This window comes from Gracilinanus agilis, chromosome 3, assembly GCF_016433145.1.
Source record: "Gracilinanus agilis isolate LMUSP501 chromosome 3, AgileGrace, whole genome shotgun sequence".
NCBI classification, from domain to species: domain Eukaryota; kingdom Metazoa; phylum Chordata; class Mammalia; order Didelphimorphia; family Didelphidae; genus Gracilinanus; species Gracilinanus agilis.
Window position 1 is genome coordinate 241,458,945 of NC_058132.1, and position 26,830 is coordinate 241,485,774.

The 26,830-nt window shown below is 37.5% G+C and overlaps 1 protein-coding gene across 1 annotated transcript in view; it reads left to right on the forward strand.

The window, feature by feature from the left end:
• The first annotated feature begins 10,740 nt into the window (after positions 1-10,740).
• The window catches only part of CCDC141 (coiled-coil domain containing 141), a 280,596-nt gene continuing 264,506 nt past the window's right edge, over positions 10,741-26,830 (forward strand). Inside the window, exons 1-2 of the mRNA XM_044669079.1 lie at positions 10,741-10,842; positions 14,515-14,637. Of these exons, the coding sequence (XP_044525014.1) occupies positions 10,741-10,842; positions 14,515-14,637 (225 nt within the window). The remainder of the gene's footprint in view (positions 10,843-14,514; positions 14,638-26,830) is intronic.

A 26,830-nucleotide genomic window follows, 5' to 3' on the forward strand; every position in this document is an offset into this window, starting at 1 on the left:
TAATAGTAATAAGGTTAGAGGGAAATACATTTTATTAGGATCTCCACAAATGCTCATTGATGATGAGGTCATTTATTGTCATAGAAGATATAGAATATATAATATATATAACATATATATGATATAAGATAACACATAGAGATTGATTATAGATGCATTATTTATTTATGAGTTTGTGATCTGGGGTAGGAAGTGAGCTGCCCAGGGCAGTGTGACATGCCTGGGGTGAGAACAGTGACTTGCCTTTTTTGTTTTCAGGTCCAATTTCCATGATTCCGTGAGTTTCCCTCCTCTTATTTCCTGTTTTTCCCAACAGCCTGAATGGATGAATATTTTTTTTTCTTTTCCCCTGCAGGTGTTAGTAACTTCTTTGTCCTTCCGGATATTCTCAGAGGTCATTGCCTTTCATGTGAGGCCTCTGTTCTGGCTTGTGTGATAGCCAAATAAAAGGGAAAGTTACATGTGGTGAGGGCTTCTCCCATCTTAGCAGCAACACTTGGAGAGAGCCCACTGAATGCTGGTGTTTGTCCTCTGGAAATGAGTTTTTCAAATCTAAATCAGGAAGTCTTCTAGGAACCATTCTTTAGTTAATTCATATTTTTAAAATGTTATCAGGGGGGCAGCTGGATGACTTGGTAGATAGAGCCAGGCTTAGAGACGGGAGGTCCTGAATTCAAATGTGACCTCAGATACTTCCTAGCTGTGTGATCCTAGGCAAGTCACTTAACCCCCACTGCCTAGCCCTCATTGCTCTTCTGCCTTGGATATACTTAGTATGGATTCTAAGACAGAAGGTAAAAGTTAAAAAGCAACAAACATAGCAGAACTCCATTGAAACAGTTCTTATCAACCCCCAGTTTTTTGTTTGTTTTACATTTTTTAAATGATTTCATGATTTTTGTTGTCTCCCTCTTCTCTTTCCTCCCCACTGTGTAAATAGAATTAGCCAGATCCCATTTAATAGTCAAAAATCTACTCGACCTAGGCGTGCTAATGATGTCACTCCCACCTCCCTTAGTGGGGAGGGGAGACGAGTTACCCACACGTGACAATAAGTAACAAATCAAGAATAAGGGACTGCCCTTTGGGCAGTCCAAATCAATGTAGAAACTGCCATTTGTCCATTTGAATTAGAGGTGGACCACAGGAAGTGATGAAAGACACATTCTCTTTAAGTAAGTTAGTGAACTTCCTGTAGAGGGAGTTGGCGTCTGGAACTGGAAGAAGAAGCATCTCCTGAGACCACAGACAGATTACACTCTGTATTGTCACGTGGGTAAGTTAGGCTGGCTTCCTTGGCCTAGCTGGGCCAATTCTAAACTCTGCCTATCCGGCTGTTGGGCCTTGCGGCTTACAGCTTCATTTATTTAGTCTTCTACCTCCCTCTTCTCTTTATCCCTACTCACTTTCCTGATTGTAAATAAACTCCTCAACCCGATGCTGACTTGGGTCTGATTTAATTACGGAATCAACCTGAATTGTTGATTCCTGGCGGCCACATATTTTAAAGATATAACTATAATAACTAAATTTTAATTCTTACACCACTCCTGAAGATGACAAGCAATTCCACTAGGTTATACATATATTATCACTCAAATCTCATTTCCATATTATTCATTTTTGTAATAAAGCAATCTTTTAAAACCGAAACCCCAAGTCATATACAAAATAATCAAGTGATAAATCATGTTTTCTTCTGTATTTCCACTCCCACAGTTCTCTCTCTTGATGTGGATAGCATTCTTCCTTATATGTCCCTCATGAGTTATCCTGGATCATTGCATTGCTTTTAGTAGCAAAGTCAATCACATTCATTTCCCAGTTTTTGAAGTGACGCTGATTAAATTGTATTCCCTGAAACATGAATAACAGTGTATGAAAATCAGCAAAACTAAATTAAAAAATCAAACCAACACTAAATTCTCTTATAACAGAATCTAAAAGTGTTTCCCTGGGCCCAAAAATTGTATTTATACACAAAAACATTTAATTCTTTTGCCTGCATCCACAGTATTCTTGGGGGGGGGGGAAGGCTTAATGTATTTTAAATTATAAACTTAAACTTAAAAATTATGACAGAGCCTTTCTTTCTGTTTCTAGTCGATTAGTTGATATCCCTGCAATTTGGGGTGTCTGATTTTATGTCTTTGGATTTCCTATTAGTATTTTCTTTTCTTGGCAAATATTGTAGCTGCTGGAGGGGTGACAGTTTGCATTTAGTGTCACTGCTGGCTTCCTAAGCATGTTTGGATTGTTGTTCTCAAGGCCTCCCGAGGGATTGCTATGAACTGGAATTTCTCAGCCTCAAATGAAGTTTCTTTAGCAACAGTAGGGAAAAAAACCCTCTAAATTTTCCCAAACTCTTAACCGAGTCTTCAAATTTTCCATGCCATTGCTAGGATCTTTTAACTCTTGTGGAAGTTCCCTGTTGGGAAACTTTGCTTTAGCAAATGAAAAGCACCATGTCCCCTCCCATCTCTTCTCTCCTCAGATCATGGGCATCAAATATCATATAAAGAGAGAAAGTCGATATGCTGAAGAGTGATGCAGTAAATCCATGGCTCAGACGTGTGAAGGCAAGTCATACCAAATGCTTCTGGTCTGGATCATGTATGTGTAGTGTAAAATAAAATCTGCAAATCATCTGTTTTCCATGATAATTCTTAAATTGCTAGTTTAAAATATATAATGTTCTTATTTAAAGCATGGCAGAATGGAAAGATGGTCTTATGGTCCATACTTTTTTTATTCTCCCAGTTTCCCTGGTGAATCTATGATCTTATCATTAGGGTACCTATTCCAACAATTCATATTGCAACTCATCTATGCCTGGACATCCTGGGTACTGAGGATACATTCTCTCCCACAAATCTGTTTTCCTGACATCTCGCAGAGATCAGAGGAACACAGATAGGCCATCAGTCATCTCTCACTTTCATTATGTGACCAGGCCTTTCCATTTTTTAAAAAATCCAGCCGTATATTTCTCTGAATTCATCCTTTATACCTGCAGCATAAAAAGCTGCTTATCTTAACATTAGTCCACATCCAGAACCTATGGCAATCATGGACAATTTTTCTAAAAAATAAACAAAATAATTAAATAAAACATCACCAGAACCTATGGCAAAATAAGATGACCATAATTCATCTTGTTTTAGATTATCTGTGGCTGTTCTAAATATCGCTTTCATAAGAAATATGCTAATAATGACTCGAGCACAGTATTGATGCCAACCATCTTGTAACTTTTGGGAAACATGCATTGCCAGAAATTATATTAAACAGCAACCCCAAGGCTCTAATCCTTGGAGATGGCCAAATGTACTTTGAACTTGGCAAAGTTTTCTTTCTAACATGTGTAGGTGGGTATTGTGCTACAGACTGGAATGGCTGGTTGTAGCTATTCTCTTAGGAAGTTTTTTTTGTGCATGGCCAGGGTATCAGTGAGAAATTGGAAGAATTTTTGATTACAAGTATTCCATTGTTCATTCATTCATTGATTTGGTTGTTTGCACTCAACAAAAATTTATTAAATCTGCTACATTGAAACCATTGTTCTGTGTTTTACTAGATTTACATGGTTCATCAATCAGGTATTTGTTGAACTAGAACCTGGTTTGGGGCCAGAAGGATATCAATATTAAAAAGATAGATCTGTGTGTGATGGGACACCATAACTTTAAGAAAGTCAAAATTTTAGATGGCTCAATGGTAGGTATTAGTCAGAAGCAAAATTATTAACCATAATAATACTACTACCTATATATCTAAAACTTTAAGGTTTTTAAATACATAGATACACACATATATTCTCATTGGATCTAAGTATTCTGGTTATCATGATTTTACAGACAAAAAAAATTGAAGCTAAAATGTTTAGGGTCACACATCAAGTTAATGTATGAAGCAGGATTTGAATTCACATCTTCCTTATTCCAAAACTGACACTGTATACAAAAAACCATCTGGCTACATATTGCCAATTATAACTCATATGTCAGAAGTAGCACAAAAATATTGTCCAAAAATGGAAATAGGAGGTCATTTTCAAAGCTAGAGGAAGAATAGCATAGAATATTTTATATTTTATCATCATAACACATTAATGGGGTTTAATGACATTTTTGTTAAGGGAAGGAGATGAAATGGGGCCAGGTTTTCTTTTTCTAAGAAATATATTTCTAAGAATAATTGAGTATGGGACAGCTAGGTGACTCAGTGAAGAGAGTGTCGGGTCTATAGACAAGAGGTCCTGGGTTCAAATTTGATTCCAGATACTTCCTAGATGTGTGACCCTAGGCAAGTCACTTAACCACAATTATCTAGCCCTTACCACTTTTATGCCTTGGAACCAATACTTAGAACCAATTCTAAGACATAAGGTAAGGAGAAAGATAAAGAATAATTGAGTATACCGTCAAAGAATCCCTACTCAGGTGTCTTCACATCATTGAAGTGGTAGAAGATGAACATTTTGAAGAACAAATAAACAAAGCTGAAAGAATTATGTGTAAATAATTCTAGAAAGTAGCCCAAATCTTGTTGGAAAATTATAAGGCAAAAAATTTTATTGATCTTTTCAAAGCTTATAAAATTAAGTGATATAATACGACAATCACAATTCATTCTCTAACTTGATATTTGAGCTTCTTTCCCAAAAATTAGGTGGTATGAATAAAAGGTTTGGAGAATATTTCTATCAAAAAATCTTCACGATGAAAAAAAAATATATTATTAGGGCAAGTGGAGTCCAAGCATCATGGCTGACTATTGTTGGAAGCTAGAGAGGGACTTTTCAAAAGAAAAATGTGTAAGTAAATCACCAATTGCTTTTTTTTAGGTGAGTTGAACAGTATACTTTTGTTCAGAAACAAACAAACTTCAAAACTTATAAAATTGTGAGTTCTGTGAAAATGGTGGGTTATAGATAAAATATGAAGAAATATATGAAAACAAATAAAATACCATTAATATATTCCTATTTTTATGGCTGTGACAGGAATAACACTTGCTATTATTGTTACTGAATAATACAGGACTATACAGTTGTGAATGGCATTATGAAACACAAACTATAATATATGTAGCTATAATAGCCCAGAGGATAGAGTGCCAGGTCTGGAGACAGGAAGACTTACTTTCCTGTGTTCAAATATGGCCTCAGATACTAATTGTGTGACTCTGGGCAAGTCATTTAACAATGTTTGTCTCAGTTTCTTCATAGAATTCATAGAATGAATTGGAGAAGGACATGGCAAACTACTCCAGTATCTCTGTCAAGAAAACCCTAAATGGAGTCATGAAGAGTTGGACATGACAAAAAATGACTGAATGACACTGTAATATAAGTGCTTTAGGAGATCCAGTCCATTAAACATTTATTAAGCACCTACTATGTGCTAAGCACTGGGGATATAATTAATAAAAAGAAAGACAATTCCTGCCCGCAAGGAGCTCAAAATCTAATTGGGGGAGACAACATACAAAGGGAGGCATGAAAGTAGTGGCAGATGGGTGGAGGAGGGAAGGGGACCAGGGGCCATCTTGTTCAGTAGAGCTGAAACTAGGCAACTATGCATCAGATGCAAAGTAGAATAGGCAAAAGGCCAGTTTCTCCTCTTTCTAAAGAAAGGCATTGGGAGGAGTTTAATACTCCACCTTCCAACCCTCCAATCAGAGGAAGGAGAAGGCTGAAGGAGATGGTGTCAATCAAGACCAGAGTTAGCAGCACAGTGGTATGATGGTACCTTTGTAAGTGATGGGGGACATCTTGTTAAATGCAGAGTATAATATCAGAAATCAGAGAAATAAGAAATCAATGAGGATCACAGCAATCTTAGAAGGGTCTATTGTTGAGTTGGTCCTTAAAGAATGGAAAGAAAATAGATAAAACAGAAAAGAAGACTCAGGCAGCTCAATGAGGGGAATATTGAAGAGCCCATTTAACAATAGTAAAGGAAACAAGCTGGGAAGAAACAGTAAAAGGTTGGATAACTCATGTCAGGTCAAATTGTGTAGAGCTTTGAAACTCAAACAGATCTATCCAGATTTGAGATGGTAGGAAATAGGTATTAACATCATTTTTTGATTAGAGGAAGTGGCACTTTGAACTTTTATTCTGATAAGAATTGATTCATTCTGATTTATTTGTTTTCTATGCTGACAGATGAGGGTTTGTTGATTTTAAAACTAGAATGGACCTTTAAGGTTATTTGGTTTGATCCCCTAATTTTATAGAAAAAGAAACTGAGGCCCAAGAAAATCAAGTGTCTTGCTAGGACACACAAGTTAAGAAGATAAAGGAGGAGGAGGAGAAAAAAAGAGAAGGCAGAAGGAAGAGGAGGAAAAGCAAGAAAAGGAGAAAGAGAAAGAAAAGGAAAAAGAAAGAAGAAAAGGAGGAGGAGGAAAAGTAGGAGCAGGTTACTAAGTAGTAAAAAATATAATAATATAGTTGGATTAAAGTTGTCCTCAAACTCTTTTTATCTGAACAGCATGAAAACATGAGATGAGAAAGAGTGGAGTGATGACAATGGCAAAGTTGGTGTTAATAGTTTACAGTATTTAAATAAATAAATAGTTTACAATTCTTTAAAGTATATATGTATTTATACTTTAAAATTTGGGAAATACTTAACATATTCTCATTTGATTTTCACAACAACCTTATAAGACAGATGAGACTATTGTTATCCCTATTTTACAGATGAATAAACAGAAGCTCAGAGTGTTTTAGTCACTTGCCCAGGTCATGCAGTTAGCAAATGGTAAAGTAAGGTTTGCAAACCACTTTATAAATATCCTTTTAACCTCACAACAACACTAGGAGAGGTAAGTACTATAATTATATTCATTTTACGGATGAGGAAAGTGAGGCAACAGGTTTAAGTGGATTGTCTGGAGTCACACAGCTAATAAATGTTTGAGATCTGATTTGAATTCAGGTCTTCCTGGCTCCCATCCATGACTCTCCTCACTGTGCTGCCTACATGGTGCTTTTTATCAAGGATTCCAAACACCATTCCCTGTGATTAAACAAATGGCTCTCATAAAAGATAGAAGAAAAGCATAGTGTTCTTTACACATACCCATAGATCTTAAGAAGAATGTTGGAGTAAAGTATTTTCATATGACTTGCTATCTATATTTCTTTAAATATGTACAATTTGCAACTCTAGAGATTCCGGTTATAACTTTTTGGCTCCCTCTGGAGAATATTTCACTTGTGTTCAGCTGGCATAGATCTAGTCTTTTTCCTGGGAGAGAAACAGAAGAGACATAATAATCTCTGCAAGATCCTCTAAAAACTTCAAAGGACATTAGAATGTCTATAATTTATTTTTTTTTGGTGGTCATGGTAGATGGAGTATAAGCAGATCATAACTCAAAAGCTTTTTAGAACCCCTGTCTTTCTTTAGTCTTTGTAATACAGATTTAGTTAGTATTCTATTTTTTTTTTATCCTAACAGTATTTCAAATCACTTAACCAGAGTGAAATAATACAATTTGTAATCAGCTATTATACAACCTGAAGAACAGTAAATGAGGCTTCTCCCTGAGCTGGAAAATCCACAGAGATATGCGATTATTCAGGCACTTGCAGAGGAAAGACTGTTAAGCTACCTAAACATCTAGGGAGGAAAAGTCTAATTGAAGTGAAGTAAAGGGAAGGTAAAAGGGCACAAAATATGTGAGCTACACTAGGATGACTCTTTTACAGTCTAATACAGGCCAGCCTTGGAAATGGGAAAACTGGGTTCAAGGCTTGGCTTTGCCTTTTGTCAACTTTGTGAAGGAAGGTGAGTCATTTGACCTCGATAAGCTTTATTTCATCATCGTTAAATTGAGATAATAATATTTACACTCCCTTCCTCATGGGGCAGTGGCAAGAGAAGTATATTGTAAATGGCAAAGCTATATATTTATGTGAGACACTGAAGGATTCTAAGCTGGAAACTTGGATTTCAAAATGAGCCAGGGACAAATAGAGCATTGAGAACTCATGTTTTCAAAAGATGCAAGACATTCAGAGTGAAGTGAACAAAACTATAAAAGCAGTTTGTGTTATAACATCAATATTGTAAAAACAATAATTTTTTTTAACCCTTACCTTCCATCTTTGAGTCAATACTATGTTTTGGCTCCAAGGCAGAAGGGTGGTAAGGGTAGGCAATGGGGATCAAGTGACTTGCCCAGGGTCACACAGCTGGGAAGTGTCTGAGGTCCAATTTGAACCTAGGACCTCCTGTCTCTAGGCCTGGCTCTCAATCCACTGAGCTACCCAGGTGCCCCATAAAAACAATAATTTTGAAAGACTTAAGAATTCTAATCAATAAAATGATCTTTCTCAATTCCAGAGGACTGATATAGATAAATGCTACTTACTTATGAAAGAAAAATAATATGTAAACTGAGAAATTATTGAATGTGACCAAATTTGTTTTACCTGAATGTGCTTAAATGACGTCCTTCCTTCCTTCCTTCCTTCCTTCCTTGCTTCTTTCCTTCCTTCCTTCCTTCCTTCCTTCCTTCCTTCCTTCCTTCCTTCCTTGAAATGGAGATAAGTAAGAGGGAGAAAAAAAACTTGATAATTTAAAAATAATAAAATATGAAGAACAACAACAAAAAAGAAACATGTTCTATAAAACCAAAGCATTATCGCTAAAACTTAAACTAAATGAAAATAAATGACATATGAATTGACTTATATCAACATTATTTTCTTCATTAAAAAGATAAAAACACTAACTAATAAGAGGAAAATCCTTCAGTGTGAGAATGGCATGTGCTTGAATGGTTGAGTGAGTTGATAATTTGATGGCTGGATCTCATGATTAAATAGATTCCTTCCTAATTTTTTGACATTTAAGTTCTGGGAATAAACCCTCAATTTTTTTCCCCTTTCTGTTACTAACCTTTCTTTCTTCTTATATCTAGGCTCCAAGCATTCCACTGGGCACTCCACACCCCTAACACAATTGATCCTCTTATCTATGGTCTCGTGGACATAGCCACTCTTTTCTTAGCCTGTACTCCTCACAGCTTGGTGCCAAATACCCATTCCCCTGTGGAGGGCCCCTCTTCAGTACCTCACCTAACCTGTTGGTGAAAGTATATGTTTTGTGTGTGGTTGTGTGTGTGTGTAAGCCATTGTTTGCTGTTCCTGTTGGCATTCAACTTGAAAATTTAAGTATTACTGCTTTGGGATTTTTGGCTTCTTACGTGAGTATTTTGTGACACACTGATAAACTAAGTCTTTTCCTAAGTCCAGTTAGCTCAGGACTGTTTGCCTTCCATTCTCTCAAACGACCTAAGTGTTTGTTCAATCAGCTTAGATAAAGGAGCCAGGCTTCTAACCTTCTGGTCAAGCTGACCCTCTTACAAGTACTCCTTTCCTGGCATGAAATATTCTCGTTTATAATCTTCCCCTACATCTTGGCGTCCCTCCTAGCCAACCTGTTTATCAGTTTGGCAGGTTTGGAGCCTGTTCTTCTCAACCACGGGTCACCTCCGCCCCCCTCTCTTTCTCCTCCTCTCTGCTTATGACGTCACATAAACTTCCTGGAGTCTGATGACTGGGTTACAGAAGAGGTTTCCATCTGCTTTTAGAGGCAACACACTGGCCTAGAATGTGGGAGAGAGACGCCACTCATGGCCAGATAATTGCTGAACAGCTGTGCCCTGTCCTTTAGAGAAACCACAATTGCTGAATAGAAAGGTGTGTGTGTACACAATTTCCCCCCTCTTTTCCTTTTAACTTAAGTACATGAGTATGACCATATAAGAATAAGATAGTTGTACTGATTTAAACATGCTTAACAGCATCACTAAAATTAAAAACGCTTTTACAGTCAGCTGAGGTGTTTTGAAAGGAAGATTCAGGGCAGATCCCACTTAAGCTTGTCTATTTACAGCTGTAGGAACCTCTTATTCTTTTGCCAGTGGCTTAATGGTGTTGGCAGCTTCTGAGATTGTCCTGTCTTTCTCCCCCTTCATTTCTCTCTCCCCATTCCCCTCTCCTTCCCAGGCTCTGTCTCTGTCTCTCTGTCTCTTTTGGTCTCTCTCTCTCTCTCTGTCTCTGTTGGTCTCTGTCTCTCTCTGTCTCTCTGTCTCTCTCTCTGTCTCTGTNTCTGTCTCTGTCTCTGTCTCTGTCTCTCTCTGTCTCTCTGTCTCTCTCTCTCTCTCTCTCTCTCTCTCTCTCTCTCTCTCTCTCTCACACACACACACACACACACACACACACAAACACATCTCTCTCTTTCTCTCCCCCTCCATTTCTCTTTCCCCATTCCTCTGTCTCTGTCTCTCTGTCTCTGTCGGTCTGTCTCTCTCTCTCTCACACACACACACATACACACAAACACATCTCTCTCTCTCTACCCCTCCATTTCTCTTTTCCCATTCCCCTCTCTTTCCCAGGCTCTGTCTCTGTCTCTCTGTCTCTGTCGATCTGTCTCTCTCTCTCTCACATACACAAAAACACATCTCTCTCTTTCTCTCCCCCTGTTTCTCTTTCCCCATTTCCCTCTCCCTCCCTGCCTCTGTCTCTGTCCCTGTCCCTGTCNGGTTGTCTATTTTTAACCTCCTGTTCTTTCCTTTTGGCAGACTAATCAGTGTTAGCTGAGATCTTTCCCTGAATGAATCCAAGTAACCCTGTTTGCTGTCTTCTGAAATGACCAGGAGACACACATCTGTACAGAGGCTGCCTTAAAGAATAAACTGTGGTTCTAAAGTACCATGTCCAGCCAGGAGAGTTCTGGGGCACTGCTTTCTACAACAACAGTCAGTTCTGTCGCTGTGCAGGCTGGGGACTCCAGGATTGTCATAGCTATCTTGAAGGTAAGGTGACAGCTTGCTTGATCATTCTCAGTACTCTTCACTCCTTGACTTTAGGCATGCTTATTGTTGGGTGATATATACCCACACAACATTCCACGTGGGTCAGCAGCTTACTATATATATATATGCATATATTTATATATACTTCTATATTTGTATATATATACGTGTATATATAAAGAATGTAGCAAAGTCAACTTCTTGCTTTCTTAAAAAACTAAGAGTAAACTTCTTGCAAATTCAAGACAATTTAACAGCACTTTATTCTTTTTTACATAAAGCAAAAGAAGGAAAGAAAGGAATGGATTTTCAGTTAGAAAACAAAACAAAAAATATAGTATTTCTATCTCAGAATTTGTTAGATTTCCAATGCTGAACAAAGAGGGAAAGAGCCTGTTGTTTGGCAGAAGGAAGGGGACCTGTGATGGATCAGGCTTATAGTTCTGTGGGGGACTTGTTGGAAGAGGTGGGGAGAAAGCTTAAAATCTGAAGATTGAAGTTTTTTGTGTATGAGGGTGAACAGGAAGAACTTTTGTGATGATCCCACTTCTATATAAGCACTTAGTTTAACAAAATAAAGGTATTTTTCAACTAGTTTTAATATTGAGGAAGGAAAAAAATAAGACATTACCAGGGATGTAACACTACTTCATTGTTTCTTAATGATGGCAAATTGGAGACTACTCTGGGCTTTAAGGTTCCTTGGCTTAATCTTGAACAAGTCCTTCTAATACTTGACTATGTAGCTTCAGGTTGAATAAGACGTTTTCCATCAAAATGAGAAGGCTCATTCCTTTTGTAAATGGCATGCAAAGATTTCAAAGCCTAGTGCCTGGCATTAGATCGCTTACCACCTAAAAACTTTACAGCTTATTGAAGAGAAGAGCCCCAATCAGCGATCCCCAACCAGATAGCATTTTGTACCCTAATAGGTTTGATCAAATAGCTTTTCTGATCTTTTGATATATGAGGGACAATATGTCCTATTCCACTGAACTTTGTTGCTATTTATGTTACAGTGATATGCAAACTCATAGAGGAAAAACTGTAACTAGATGTAGAGAAAAATGATTCAAAGTTGAAGACTGAAAAGTATTTCTGCCTAGGTGCATTTCCTGTTGTTACTGTACTCTTGGTCTCTGAATAAACAGGACCCTGTTTCTATCTTTCTCTTATTAGAGATTCTGTCTCAGGGCAATGAGATGAGAAAGAAGCCTGATGCTGAAATAGCAAGATTTTATAATGTGCAAGGAACTCGATGATGCTTTGAATATCCCATAAATTCAATGCCAGGTAGGTAGGTAGGTAGATAGGTAGGCTAAAAAAAAATTACCGTTATCTTTTCTTCAGCTACCTCTGCCCCCAAATACATAGCATCCTTGGAGAAGACAGAACACCAATTAGGGAATACAGTTTAAGAAATCACAGACTGATTTCTTTTAAAGAGTGGAAACTTTCAAATTACATTCCAAACTATGAAAATAAAAATTTGTTTCTAGAACTGTGTCTAGGTTTTTCTTGTCATAAATATTTATAGAACTGAATTGAATCAAATTGACCTTACCACCACCCTCACATCAAACAGATCTCCTGCTGTTGCCTTGAATATTTTTGAAAGGAGAAAATCCACCTTCAGGAAGCCCTGTGTAAAAAAGTACATGTGTTTCTAAACTATTTCCAGAGAGCTAATTATATTCCAGAAAAGAAATATTTCTACATTATATTATTATGTCAACATCATTATAAGTATACAATTATAGTGCTATACATAATATTAATTATATACCATATCATTCATAATAAAATTATATATAATATATTAATTATATTTCAGAAAAGCAACATTTTATGCTTCCCTTTTCTCTTTAGAAATTCATTTATTCATGCCCACATACCTCTGGGTTGCTGCTTTGTTTTTTCAGTTGTTGCTTCTTTAAAAAGTGATTCCTTCAAGGAAACAGAATGAGGGGGTAAATTGGGGGAGGGAGGGTCAAGGAAAAGATTATAGGCACAGAGCAGCTGGGCAGCATTCACATGGCAGGTGTGATGTATGCTTCATTCTATTGACTTAGCACGCACTTATTGAATTCTTCCCAACAAAAACTGGGAAAATGGTGTTTCTTTTTATTGTTAGTGTAAGAGAAAACTCTGTTGGTTCAATCCCTCGTTTGCTTCATTCTCAATCTTCTTAGTTCATAATCAAGGTCGAAGGTAGAGATAATGGAATGTGACCTCAATTACATTTAACAAAGCTCTTCCATAAGTCCTAGGCTATGTCCTACTTGTTTATGTATTGTATCTTCTGTATTCCGAAGAGACCTTAGTTTGGCCAATGGCTGGGATACGTGGTTGTATAGAAAGAGTCTGTGATTATGAAGAGGGAGCCAACAAGGTATATTTAATGCCTAAATCCCCATTTTGTAGACATTAACATTTCCATAGGTAGAGAAAATGCTTTCATGATGATGGATTTTGCCCTGGAGATGGATAATCATTGAAATTAATTGAAAGATTATTTGGACAAGAAGTTAGATTGTCAAAAATTCAGTGTGAAAATGATGAAAGGAAAAAGGAAAAATGGACCTGAGATTATATTCATGGGAAATTTCTTTCCAGTATTTTTACTATGTTTCTTCTGCACATTTGCTTGGGATAAAAATAGAAGTAGGAAGCCCCTCAAGATGCTTAAACTCTGGGAAAAGATTTAAAATAAGAGACAGGAGTATAAAATAGAGCAAAATACAAACTACATGCACAGCAAGGAACTGATTAGAATCCCTGGGAAGGGCCCTTGAGTTAACGACTGGAAGTGGAGATGACAAAGGCTGGCTGGTGTTTTCTGAAATTTGCCTTTGAGTTTGGTAGCAAATCACAGAAGGTGAGAGGTCCAAAAGTCAGGAGGGAAATCCAAAGGCTTGCTCAGAGGGCTCCATTCCAAAGAAAATTTCTTAAGGCTACTCATATATTGATGTATTGTTTAGCCATTTCTTTAGACAAACTACCTTTAGTCTTTGTTGCCTAGTTTTTTTTTGTTGTTCTCCAGTTTATTCATGATTGAAATATAAGATTCTTCAAATAGATTCTAAATGTTTTGAAGGGAAGGACTATTCCTTTTGGTTCGTTTGTATCCCTTCTCCACCATGTAGGGACCTGGAGTTAGGAAGATGCGTTCAAATCTGACCTCAGATACTTACTAGTTGTGTGACTCTGGGCAAGTCATGTAACCCTATTTGCCTCAGTTTCCTCATCTGTAAAAACAAGCTGGAGAAGAATGTGACAAAAGCACTCCAGGATCTTTGCCAAGAAAACCCCAAATGGGGTCATGAAGAGTTGGATATGGTTGAACAGCATGGTCCCCTAGTGATTAAGGCAGCGTTTGAACTCAAATCCCTTTAACTCTAGCAACCTCTTTAGTAGGCCAGGATGCCTCTAGCCTTGACTCATTGCTAGCTACTTGAGTATCCTCAAATGAGCTATAGCTCTTGGCTTCTTTCTTCCAAATTATAAAATAAAGAAGTTGGACATTTGACTTCCAAGATTTATCCCAGTGCTAACCTAAGATTCCAAAGCCAAAATCAATAGTCTTAATGTCAATTTAAAAAAGAAATGTAATTTGAGAAGGAAACAATTAGGATCTAAAAGTCCCTTTGGTCTTGTTTTTTTTACTTACAGTGTGGCAAATGGGTACAACTCCAGCTGGCTGAATCCTGTCCCAATCTTCTGGAAATTGGCAGCAGCCAAGATGAGACCAAGAAGCTGCTTGAGGATCATGAACTCCTCCTGGCCAAACTCAAGGTAAGGAGTGGATAGGACAGCATACCATGAAAAAGGAGCAGAGAGAGTTGGGATTTAAACATGGTTGTTCCATTAACTCCTGCCATGTTCTTCCATTCCACTTCCAAATCGCCAGTATCAGAGATCATTTTGATGTAGCCTCAGAAAAGGAGACTGAGTAATGCTAAGGTTGGCTTATTACTAAACTCCATGTTTCAGAAAACAAAAGGATATTTTTAACCTTTATGTCAATAATGTGAGAGAAAATATGGAGCTATATAACACTTTCAAATGTGGAGAAATGTGTAATTATTTTCTGGTAGCGTCAGGAAAATATTATTTTTTTTCCATCTTATGCATTACTGTCAGTTCATTTAAATAACAACCTAAAGACTACAAGAAATCTAAATCTAAATTGGAAACAGCATCTATTTCGATTTAGGGAATTTTAGGGTTTTTCTTTGTTCTGTTGTTTTATAGAAAATATCCGATGCTTTCTCTAGCATTAGATGCAAGTGGAAAATTAATAAAGTATATAATAAATTCTAGCCTACTCTTCTAGTATGTTTATTTTTTATTTTGTTGTGGTTATTTTGATAAGGATTTACAAATCCAAGTAAATATGGTTTGAATACTCTAAAAGTGATGGTAATGTTCAGTAAATGAATGTCTTCCTTTAAAGCAAAAAGGCTCGAATGAGGGTTAAGAGACTTGAAGTATGTTATAATGTGCTCTATTTTCTATTAAATTCCTGATTCTTGTAGATTTTCTTAGACAGTTCTAGTCACAGAAATAGTGGCAAGGAATACTTGACTTTCCACCTTCAAAAGCAAAGATGATTTATATTTTAATATCTGTATCTGGCATAAGTCAAGAACAACAAAAAAAATGTGTTTCTTATCATCTAAGGAAGGGATTATTGCAGGAAAGGATGCCAAACCAACTCCCTACCCCCAGTTCAAGTCCATGCCTTTCAATTAGGAATGTACTCATAAATGTTTAATAATTAGTTTTCTTGGGGGGAGATTTTTTTAATCCACTACATACTTTTAAATTGAATCTACAATATTCATCATTTTCTTGGGTCTAGATAATCAACAAAAAAATAAATCCAGCCCTGATTTGTAGCATTTTCCAAGGTGTAAATCTGCATTTTAAATAGTTAACAATCAGCACTCCTCACCAGGACAAGCTGGCTCCAGCATACTCCTGTGAGTTTAAATCCAAAAGTGTTAGGGCATCTAGGAAGTACAGTAGATAGAGCACCAGGCTTGCAGTGTGGGAGAACCTGGGTTCAAATCCGGCCTCAGACACCTAGCTATGTGACCCTGGGCAAGTCACTTAACCCAATTGCCTAGACTTTGCTGTTCTTCTGTTTTACAAGTGAAACTAGGACAGAAGGTAAGGGTTTTTTAAATCTTGAAATGTCCCTTAGTCATTCTTGTTTCAGTGTCCCTCATCCACAAAAAGACTTAGGCTTTCTTTCCATTCAAATTACAACATTGCACTATGGGATATGTACTGAATTTGTGTCATTTTAATTACTACTATGATCTAGAAAGAGTATTGGACTGGCAATCAGGTCCCATCCTTATAGCATGAAAACATTTTTGGATCATTGCAATAAAGTACCCAAGTTGAAATGTCAGAGGTCATTAGACATGACCCCAGGATAAAAGCCTCATCAGCAGATCTTCCTGACCAACATCCTTCTCTCCCCATCTCCCTTGGTTTCAGAATTTTTCCATGAGCACTTTCTCCTAGTTCCCAATCTCCTTTTGCTCTCATTCTCTTGCCTCTTTCCACTTTTATCAACTGATATATTATAGGAAAGGAACATTCTATCTCCTCAACATAAAGAGAATATTGGAGATTCTCAGCTTAAATAATCTGTAAAATTCTTTCTACCTCTAGAATTCTATGATTAGGATCTCTTGGCAAGACAGGACTTGGGGGAAATAGTAGGGCTGGCAGATTTTTCACTTGATTAGGCTATTATATTGATGGGAGCAAGGTTATGGACATCTAAGGGAAAAGAGCCAAGATAGGGTCTCGTGAGAGACACACATAGTTATTGGGCTTGCACTGAATAAGAGTCTATCAAAGGAGCTTGAGAAGGAGCATTCAAACAGGGAATGAGAAGCAGGAGAGAACAGTCATGAGATTCCAGGGAGAAAATAACATCAAGGACAAAAGAATGATTGGAGGAAGGAAACCTTTAATAAGTGTCAGGCACTGTGTTAAGTGCTTTATAAATATTATTTCATTTGATCCTCTAAATCTGGAAGTCACTATTATTATGCTCATTTTATAATTGAGGAAACTGAGGCTGACAGAGGATAAGTAACTTACTCAGGGTCACAGAGCTCATAACTATTTGAGGTGAGATTTAAACTAAGTCTTTCCTAATTCCAGACCAGGAGTCTATCTACTCTATCCACCTATTCCTCTTTGACAGGGTCAAAGTCTATAGAGAGATCATGAATAAGGATTAAGAAAAGACAATCAGCATGGAAATAGATTTTGAACAATGATACATGTATAACCCAGTGGAACTGCTTGTCAGCTTTGGGACCGGGGAGGAGAAAGCGGGGGCAGGGGGATGTGGATCATGAATCATGTAACCATGGAAAAATATTCTAAATAAAATCCAGAAAACAGGGAAAAAAGAGAAAAAAACAATCAGAATTTGTATTTAAGAGGTCGTTGTGTTTTATGTAAGGAACAGCAAATGGCCCAGAGTAGATGGATTATAGAATATATATCAAAGAGTAAGATGTAAGAAACCAGGAAAGGTAGGAGAGGGCTAGGTCATGAAGAGTTTAAATGATAAAAGGAAGCCTATATTTGAAAACTGGAGATAGAAGGGAGGAGTGGTATCAAATAGAGGGAGAGCAAGATCAGATTTGTGCTTTAGAAAAATCATTTTGATAACTGAGTGGAAGGAGGGTGAATTAGAGTGGATAGGATTGGAGGTTGGTGTGGGAGGGCAAATGGTTAAATGTATATTGTAGTAATACTGGAGAAAAAGAGGTGATAAGAGCCTGGACTAAGGTGTTGGCTATGGGAATAGAGATAAGAGAACAAATATGAAAGATATGAAAGTATAAACATCAAGATTTCACAACAGATTAATTAAATATGTGGGATAAATGAGAGTAAGAAGTCTAGGATGATGAGGTTGCAAGGCTAATTGACTGGGAGAGATGAATGGTATCTTCAGTTGTAATAGGGATATTTGGAAGAAGGAAAAGTTTGGACACATTGAGCTTGAGATGCCCGTGGGGCATACATTTCAAGATATAAAACTGGTACTTGGTGATGTGGGTCTGGAGTTCAGTAGAGACTAGGGCTGGATATAACAATCCCAGAGTCAACTGCATAGAAATGTAATTGTACCCATAAGAGATGATGGTGTCACCAAATAAGATAATAAAGAGGGAGAGTAGTAGAGGGATGAGAACAGAGCCTTGTGGGAAATGCATCGTTAGTGGGAATTCCATAGATGAAGATTTGAAAAAGGAAAAGGATTAAAGACCATTCAAATTAACACTTGAAAAATTACTGGTAACCAGAAAGAATAGTGGAATGATGAGGCTGGAAGCAATACTGATAAGGATTTTAGTCAGGCTACTAGGAACCCACAATACTTTCAAGTACAGACAAAATCAGAATAAAATTGGATTGGGAAATATTTTACAAAATAATTGAAAATACAGTGAAAACATGGATAATATTAATATGTTATTTTCTAAGTAAATAAACACCCCCAAATAATCCTTATGTACAGATCTTGTTGCTATTTGAGTTTGTCATCTTCGATTTAGAAGATAGTGTAAAGAGAGGAAGTGGAGGCATGAGATATAGATGAGTTTTTCAAGGAATTTAGTAGGGAAAGGAAAAAGTATGATAGACTTAGAAAAGGTAGAATCATGTGAGGTTTTTGGAGTTTTTTGAGTATGGGAGATACCTGGATGTGTTTTTAGGCAGCAGGGGAGGAACCAGTAAATAGGGAGAGATTGAGCATAATATGATTCCTCAACATCTTTTGCTCCAGCCTTACTAGGAATTTCTCATTTTTTATATACTACAGCCTTCTTAAAATCACCAGGAGCCTCTCCATTATCCTTTATGTGATATTCATTTTAGTTCTCAAAGATATTTGTTTTATGTATCTTGTAACCATATTGGCTATAATCAACAGTAAAAAGAAATTCCATTTAACAAACTTAACAAGTACTTACTATGAGCTGAGCATCTGCTAGGTTCTGTGGGAGATACAAAGAAAAGATATGACCACCCTCAGAAAGCTTGAAAAATCTAGTGGGAGGGATAAATGAAAATATAGCATACACAAATAAATATAATACAAAGTGCAAAATAAGTACATAAACTAGCTGCCATTTGAGAACTGAGAAGAAATAAGTCATATCTGGGAAATTGGGGAATGATTCATGTAGGAGGTGGCATTTGAGCTGGGTCTTGAAAGGTGGATTTCAGAAAGTGGAGATAATGTGCATAGGAGAGAAAGAAAGAGAAGGAGGGAGAAAGAGCAGTTGAAAGACGTCAGAAGCCGTACTGCTAGGGTTTAGACAGGACATATGGAGTCTGCATTACTCCCAAGTGCAGCCAGAAATAGATTAAAATGGATTATAATCCAGATTAAAATGGACTTAATCCAGATTAAAGTTAATCTATATTCTAGAAAGGACAAAGAAGGGAGAGAGGGAGGAGAGAGATTTCCCTGGTTAGAGAGACCTCCCTGCTGAGGAATGTCCTTTACAAATGCATAATTATCATCTTCTTAGTAAGTTATAGCTCTAGAGAGCTGCCTATAACACTGAGAGGTTAATCAACTTTCTCAGAGTCAGTATCTGTCAGATAGAACTTGAATCTAGCCCTTCCTTCATGACCAGCTCCCTAGATGTTTCATTAAGTTGCTCCCACACACACATAATTCTTGATGGGAAAGAAGAAATTAGAGAAAGATAATAACTTGTTGTTTAATCATTTTCTGTCATGTCTGACTCTTCATGAACCCATTTGAGATTTTCTTGTCAAAGACACCAGAGTGGTTTGCCATTTCCTCATTTTACAGATAAGGAAATTGAGGCAAATAGGGTTAAGTGATATGGTTATATAGCCAGTCAGTATTTGAGGCTGGATATGTACTTTGGTCTCCTTGACTCTAGGACTGGCATTCTCTCCACTGAACCCAAAAGCTCCCAAAGATGACGAAAGGATGACATAAACTAAGCAAATGCTCCCCTTAGACAACAAGGAACATGAGGAACTTCCAGAACTGATGTACAGCGTCTGTACAACATTTAACATAGTGCTTGACACACAGTAGGTGCTCAGTAAATACTAAGACAAACATTATTATTTGTGTGAAAAAATGTGAAACTGTTGTGAACAAAGACTAGAAACAAAATACCATCGATTTATTCTATTTCAACAAGCATTTAATAGAAGTTCTTCATATTCAAATGACACTCACAAAAATGGAAATAGTGCCTGTCCTCAAGACATTTACAGCTTACTAACTCTGAGATGTTCTACAGTTGCAGTTGAATATTATTCTCTTGAAATGCTCATATGAGCATAAAGCTGGAGGGGAAAGGACTTTAGAAATCACCCAGCCATATTCCCTTCTTTGACAAATGAAGAAAAAGGCCCAGAGAGGTTAAGTAATTTGTCAAGTTACACAAGTGGCTAGTGGCATGCATTGCTGTTATCCAAAGAAATCATGAAGTTAAGAGCAGAGGAACACTATTAGTCCACATAGCCTGATCATTGTGTTTAGATGCCCCCAAGATGCTTTGCACAATAGAATCCTGTTACTTGTCTGGGTTCCCTACATTTATATTATGGTTCTTTGGTTCTCACCAGGTCTCTGGAACAATAAAGGTTTATTTTAGTCCCTTTGATATGATTTAGCTTGGGACTTACTAAAAATAGTCTACATATGCTAATAGCAGCTAAGTGAGCTAAAATTCTTTGATTTTGTGTCCTGATAAAAGTTGTCCATTTTAAAGAGAGACATTTTTGTTGTATCTAATTTGAGGTCCTTTATGTAGGAATGTATATGAATACTGTAAAGCTATCTACTTCAAATTATATCTTTGCACTTAGTAAAGAATCTCTTTGAATGTATTTATTTCTAATATGATAAAAATCCTGTTGGCAGAACTGGACTAATACTCATTTATTGTCACATAGATGATTTTGACCTATAGATCATTATAATGCTCTCTCAGATATGATTTGACTTGCTTTCTACCTTGATTTGCTTAATAATAAACTGTATTTTAAGGTTCCAATTGGGAAAAAGTGTCATTTTGTTTCTCCCTGTTCATTCCAATAGCACTTTTCAGGATAAAATGGGGGAGAAAAAAGGGGGATTAATATGTAGTCCACGAAGGTCCCAAGTGTGAAATGGGAGAGTAACAGGTCAGTGAGAACCACAACTTGGCAACAAAAATAATTTTTACTGAGTGAATATAAGCTCTCCTTTCTAGCAGCAGTGACTTGGAGGAGATCCTATAAGTGGCAGCCTGTAGGGGAACTTTCCTGCATCTTATCTCTGCCCTATCCTACAGACCACAAGTATTTTTAACCTCTTTTTTCTGTCATGAATCCCCCCTGGTTAGCTGGTGAAGCCCATTGACCTCTTCTCAGAAGAACATTTTTAGTTACATAAAATTAAATGCATATGGTAATAAAGGAAACTAGTTATGTTGATATAATTATAAGAATAAATTTAAAAAATAGGATAACAGACCCTAGACTAATAATCCCAGAAAAGTTCAATTGGGGTACTCCCTTTATTTAGATTAAGAATTCTTAATTTTGTGGTATATCTTGCTTTAACAGTCTGGTGAAGCCTATGGACCTTTTCTCAGAATAAATAAGTAGGATTTCAAAGGAAACCAAAGTGTAGTGAAATTAAAAACATGATTTTCCCTATCTTGGTTAGAGTTCCTTACCTTGGTTTCAAGGTTGATTTAGACTCTCCCTGGGTATGTAACCTAGAAAGCCTCATTGCTCTTTGGGCAACCATTACAGATAAGAGAGTTTTGTCAGTCCTTGGTTAATACCTTGTTAAACAGTTGCTAATACTTCTGCTGGCTGTCTTCAGACAAGGCTTACTATGATAGGTACCAATGAGAGACCCTTTGGTTCACTCTATTTTTCTATACTGTCCTCTGTAAATTCTCTGTCTCCTCCACTCTTGGGAGTAGAAAGCAGAAGTCAGCTTCATCTTGACAATAGATGATGAGAAAATGCCCATACCCTTTCACCAGTGATCCCACTGTGGGTATATGCCCTGTAGATATCAAAGATTTCACTGAAATATTCAGAACAGCACTTTTTGTGACAGTGGAGAATTGGAAAGAAAGTAGATTTCCATTGCCATAAAAATGACCAAACAAACTGTGTTCCACAAATGCTAGATGACTCTGCTGGATGCCAAAGATAAGAGAACTAGTAAAATATTTGGTGAATAATTGTATTCTACTAATCAATCAGATCATCAAGAAGTTTTCACTAAGGGCTTTCTATGTGCCAGGCACTGTGCTAAGTACCAGTAATGCAGAAATGCAAAAAAAGGGGGGAAAACAGTTCCTGTCTGCTTATACTGTAATTGAGGAAACATGTGAAAAATGAGGTCATACAAGATGCATAGAGTAGATGGAAAGTAGCCTTATGTATAGAGAGAGCATGTCAGTAGAGTATTTAAGGAGAAAAGACAATTCCTATTGCCAGTAGATCCATGACTGACTGTAAACATGTTCTTTTGAGTAGAATTTAGCAATGGAGAGAAGAACTAATTCCAGTTAGTGGTGAGAGGAAAAGGGCATAGCTACAACTATGTGAATTATTTTGAGTTTTACCCTTTGTTAGGCACCTTCCCCAGGGTATAAAGTAAATTAACCTGCATGTCGAGGCTGAGGATGCCATGGTAATTCAGATATAGCCAAGGCAGCGTGGTTATGAAGATGAGTTCAGGCACTACCTGGCTTCCAAAGGGCTGTGTGTCAGAACTCTAGGCTCTTCATTTATGGTCTGGAAGTGCAATAAGGATGGAGAGAGTGACTACACTGGCAGGAAGTCAAGCTCATGAAGGAAGGCTAATAATAAGCAAAATTAATGGGTCTAAACTTTTATTTCCCAAAACACCTTGTGAGAGAGGTGCTCCAGAGCAATGAAATTGTCAAAAGGTGGAAAAGCAAGAGTAGAGGGAGATTTCATGAGAATCTTGAATAACCCTCCAGTGCAGTGATGGGCAAACTTTTTAAAGAGGGGACCAAAGGAAAGGAAATGCTCATCTGTTAGTCTGTGTCTAAGGCAACTCTTTCAAAGTTTCGTTGTATTGTATCTTACTCAATGTATTCGTCAGATTAGGAATAATGTCACCCAGATTGAACATTTCAGGGGGCTGAATCTGACCTGAGGGTCATAGTTTTCCCATCACTGCTCCAGTGTGTTAGTTGGCTTGGAATGATTAAAGATTCACTGAATTTCTGAGAACAAAAAATTTATGGGTGACTCAAAGGGCAACATAGAGACACATAGTGGGCATAAGGAGGCTGTAGCATATTTTTTACTAGTGATGACTTTGAGCAAGAATTAGTGTAAGAAGGAAAAGCTATTCCAGAAATGTATGAAAAGAAAAGGCAGGTGAGATAGTGAGAATGAGAATGAGAAATGGGCAGCCTAAAAATTTCAGTCAGCCAATAAACAATTATTAAGCACTATTATGTGCCAGGCACTATGCTAAGCAATAAAAGACACAAAGGATGGAAGGAGAAGGAAATGGGTATTTATTAAGCATCTACAATGGCTCAAGCACTGTGCTAAGCACTTACAAATGTTACCTCATTTGATCAAAGACAGGCAAAAGATATGGCGGTGAATAGGGCATCAACAGTGTATACTTGAATAATGGGAAAGATAGAGGTGTCTTCAAAGGTAATAAGGAAGTTCTGAAGAGGGGCAGGTTTGGACAGAAAGCTAACTTAATAAGATCTTCAGTCTTGCCTAGCCCAACTGTGCCCACTCATTCTGACAGGACAAAAAGGCAGGTGTGGCTCTTACCAGTCACTAAAGCCACAGTACAGAGCTTGCCCTCTGAGAGATGTCTATCATAGCCACAAGGAGATCTAGCAAGCAGGGCATGGGGATGGTGACATGTAGAATTTTCCCAGGAGCACATGTGCAGCTGCCATTGTGGCGCCCTAATAGTAAAGTTATAAATTCTCAGAGAGCTCAGTGGTTGACTCAGAAGAGGAAAGGTTGATTACTTATACAAGAGAGAAAAGGGTGTAGAGTGAGGGGAAGGGTGGGAACATAAGAGTATTCTCTGATTGGAGAAAAGATCCACAATTGGTTATCTGTGGGAAAGTGAGATTCAGTCTACCTTTCCACCCTCTGATTGTTTGAGCACAAACCTTTTGAGATCAGGTCATGGCTCCTTGGGAAGGATGCCACTTTGTAGACCACTGACCCTTGGAATATTGTATCAGATTGGGAGGGATATAGAGATTCATTGCCCCCAAAAGAATGGCCCTCCATGCCACTAGATTCCATTGGCAGTATTAAGTAAATAGAATTTTTGTTTCAAATGTACTTTTTATAAACAGATAGGTGTCCTGAAGTAAGGAAGACTTCAGTTCTAATTCAGCTTCAGACACTTGCTAGCTGTGTGAATGAGCAAGTCACTTAATTTGTTTGACTCAGTTTCTTCATCTGTAAAATAAGAATGATGATGATGATGATGATGATGATGATGATGATGATGATGATGGTAATAATAATAGCACCTACTTCTCAGGACTGTCTTGAGAATCAAATGAGATGTGTATAACGTGCTTAGCATGATGTCTGAAACATAGTAGGGACTCAATAAATGTCTTTTCCCTTCTTTGTCTTAAATTCTACCAAGTATGGGATGGAGATTGCCTTCTTTAAAAGACAGCATTAGTATCAGATACTTAAACAGTCTGGCAAAGTATTTTTTGCCCCTAAGACTTTTAGGTGAACTTTCCCACCCTTAGCATCAGTCAGGAAGTATTTTTCTGGAAACCAGGCTTATTTCTAGAGCCTGATAAAATACTCTATAGCACTTTCTGTACATGTACAGAGTTAAATGCATTCCAAGATGGCTGGACCAACAGTGCATTTAGTGTGCCTATTTTTCCTGAATCCCTGCTCACATTTGCCATTTTCCTCTTCTGTTGTCTTTGCCAATCTGGTGGGTGTGAGGTAGAGCCTTAGAATGGAGAGCATTGGTCTTTTCCAAAAGCTCAGCATTTGCTTTGGATCAACAAAACAAAACAGAGAAAATACAGCTGCTGAGGTTGCAAATCCCTTCTTTTCCCTTCTGTCCAAATCACCTGGGCCAACTTAGTGTCAGCTTTTGATCTTCCTGGATTCCTTGGTCTCTCTCTTAAAGCACGCCTAAAGGTCAGGGAACTGAATAATGAAAATTTTCTTTTTCCCTTGCTTGAAAATAGGATTTTGGGGCTATTCTAAACCAGGCCTTGGTAGCTGGGGTAAAGTTTGTCTTGGGGTGATGGTGAGGTAGGGGTAAAGAGATATTGGTTCGGTCTTATATTCTTTTTTGTCTGGGTTTCTTTCTCAACTTACAGCCGTCCTTCCTAGAGATACCTAAATACCCAGTAATTTGGCTGCCCGGTAGCTTTCATTTTAACTCAACTGAGTTTGTTCAGATCTCTCCATTTCCTGCTTCTATCTTTGTCTGGAACCTGATCCCTCCTCTTCTCTGACTACTATCTTTTCTGGCTTCTTTTAAAGAATCAATTAAAATCCCATCTTCTAGAGGAAAACCTTCTCCAACTCTTTTAAAGAGATCAAATGACTTGCACAGGGTCACAAAATTAGTAAAATTTCATGGATATGGATTTGAACCTAGGTTTTCTGATTCCAGTGTTATACATTACCTCAGGCTTTGAGGTTAAGAATTTTATATCCCCCAAAAAACGATTCATTTTAATAGAACTCATGTCCTAATTAGCCCAAAGCAATACCTTTCAATTGTGGGATTTGGGGCACTATGGCAATCTGGGGGTAGGAAAAGAGGGAGGGGCAAGGTTTCTTCAAGATATTTGGGGCTGGGCTGGCTTTTAAACCACTACCCATCTCACATCAGTCAGTAGCTGCCTAGACACAATTCTCATTAACTTGAGGAATAAATGATGGTTTCTTTAGAGCTATAAGCCTTCAAAGTCAGCCATCCAAAACACCATTTTTCTGCCAGAAATCACTTCAGAATCTGCCCCTGCTTTTATATAATTTGAGCTGGGGGGGGGGGAACAAGAGTACCCCAAATCCATCCCTGATCACATTCTGAAAGTCCCCACTGTCCTTCATTTTTAGGACTTTGCTATATATTCTTAATTAAAATTGAATATCATTCTAATGAATAAAATAGTTTCAAAATCTTTAGCCCAGAAGCTCCTTTAACCTTCTTTCTGGTTTCATTTGAATGTCATAGGGGAAATGTTTGCACTGAAAATGACCATAGAAATAATTTAGTCCAACTTTATTTTACAGATAATAAAACTGGGAGACCCAGAGATGAAATAGTTTTTCCATGGTCACACAGCAAGGTAGTATGGCCATAACTGAGGTCTCTTGACTTTATTTCTTGGGAAGGAAGTCTTTGAGAAGAGGGGACTGTCAGAATGATACCTTTTTTCTCTTGGCCTTTTTTCTACCTCTTCAGGTTTTATCAATGCCAAATGACTGTGGGTACCTTCACTTCTCTCCCTACTTTTCTATGTTGTTTTCTCCCATTAGAATGTAAGCTCCTTTTCAAAACAATGAAGAAAATAATAAATGTTGGAGGAGATGTGGCAAAATGAAAGGACTTCAAAAGACTGCCTGCCCTTTGATCCAGCAATACCACTACTAAGTTGTACCCCAAAGAGATAATAGGGGAAAACACTTGTACAAAAATATTCATAACTGTGCTCTTTATGGTGGCAAAAAATTGGAAAAGGAGGAGGTGTCCCTTGATGGAGGAATGGGTGAACAAATGTGATGTAGGATGGTGATGGAATACTATTGTGCTATAAGAACTGACAAACTGGAGGATTTCTATATAAACTAGGAGAACCTCAATGAACTAATGCAGAGTGAAATGAGTAGAACCAGGAGAACATTGTACACAGAAAGCAAAACATTG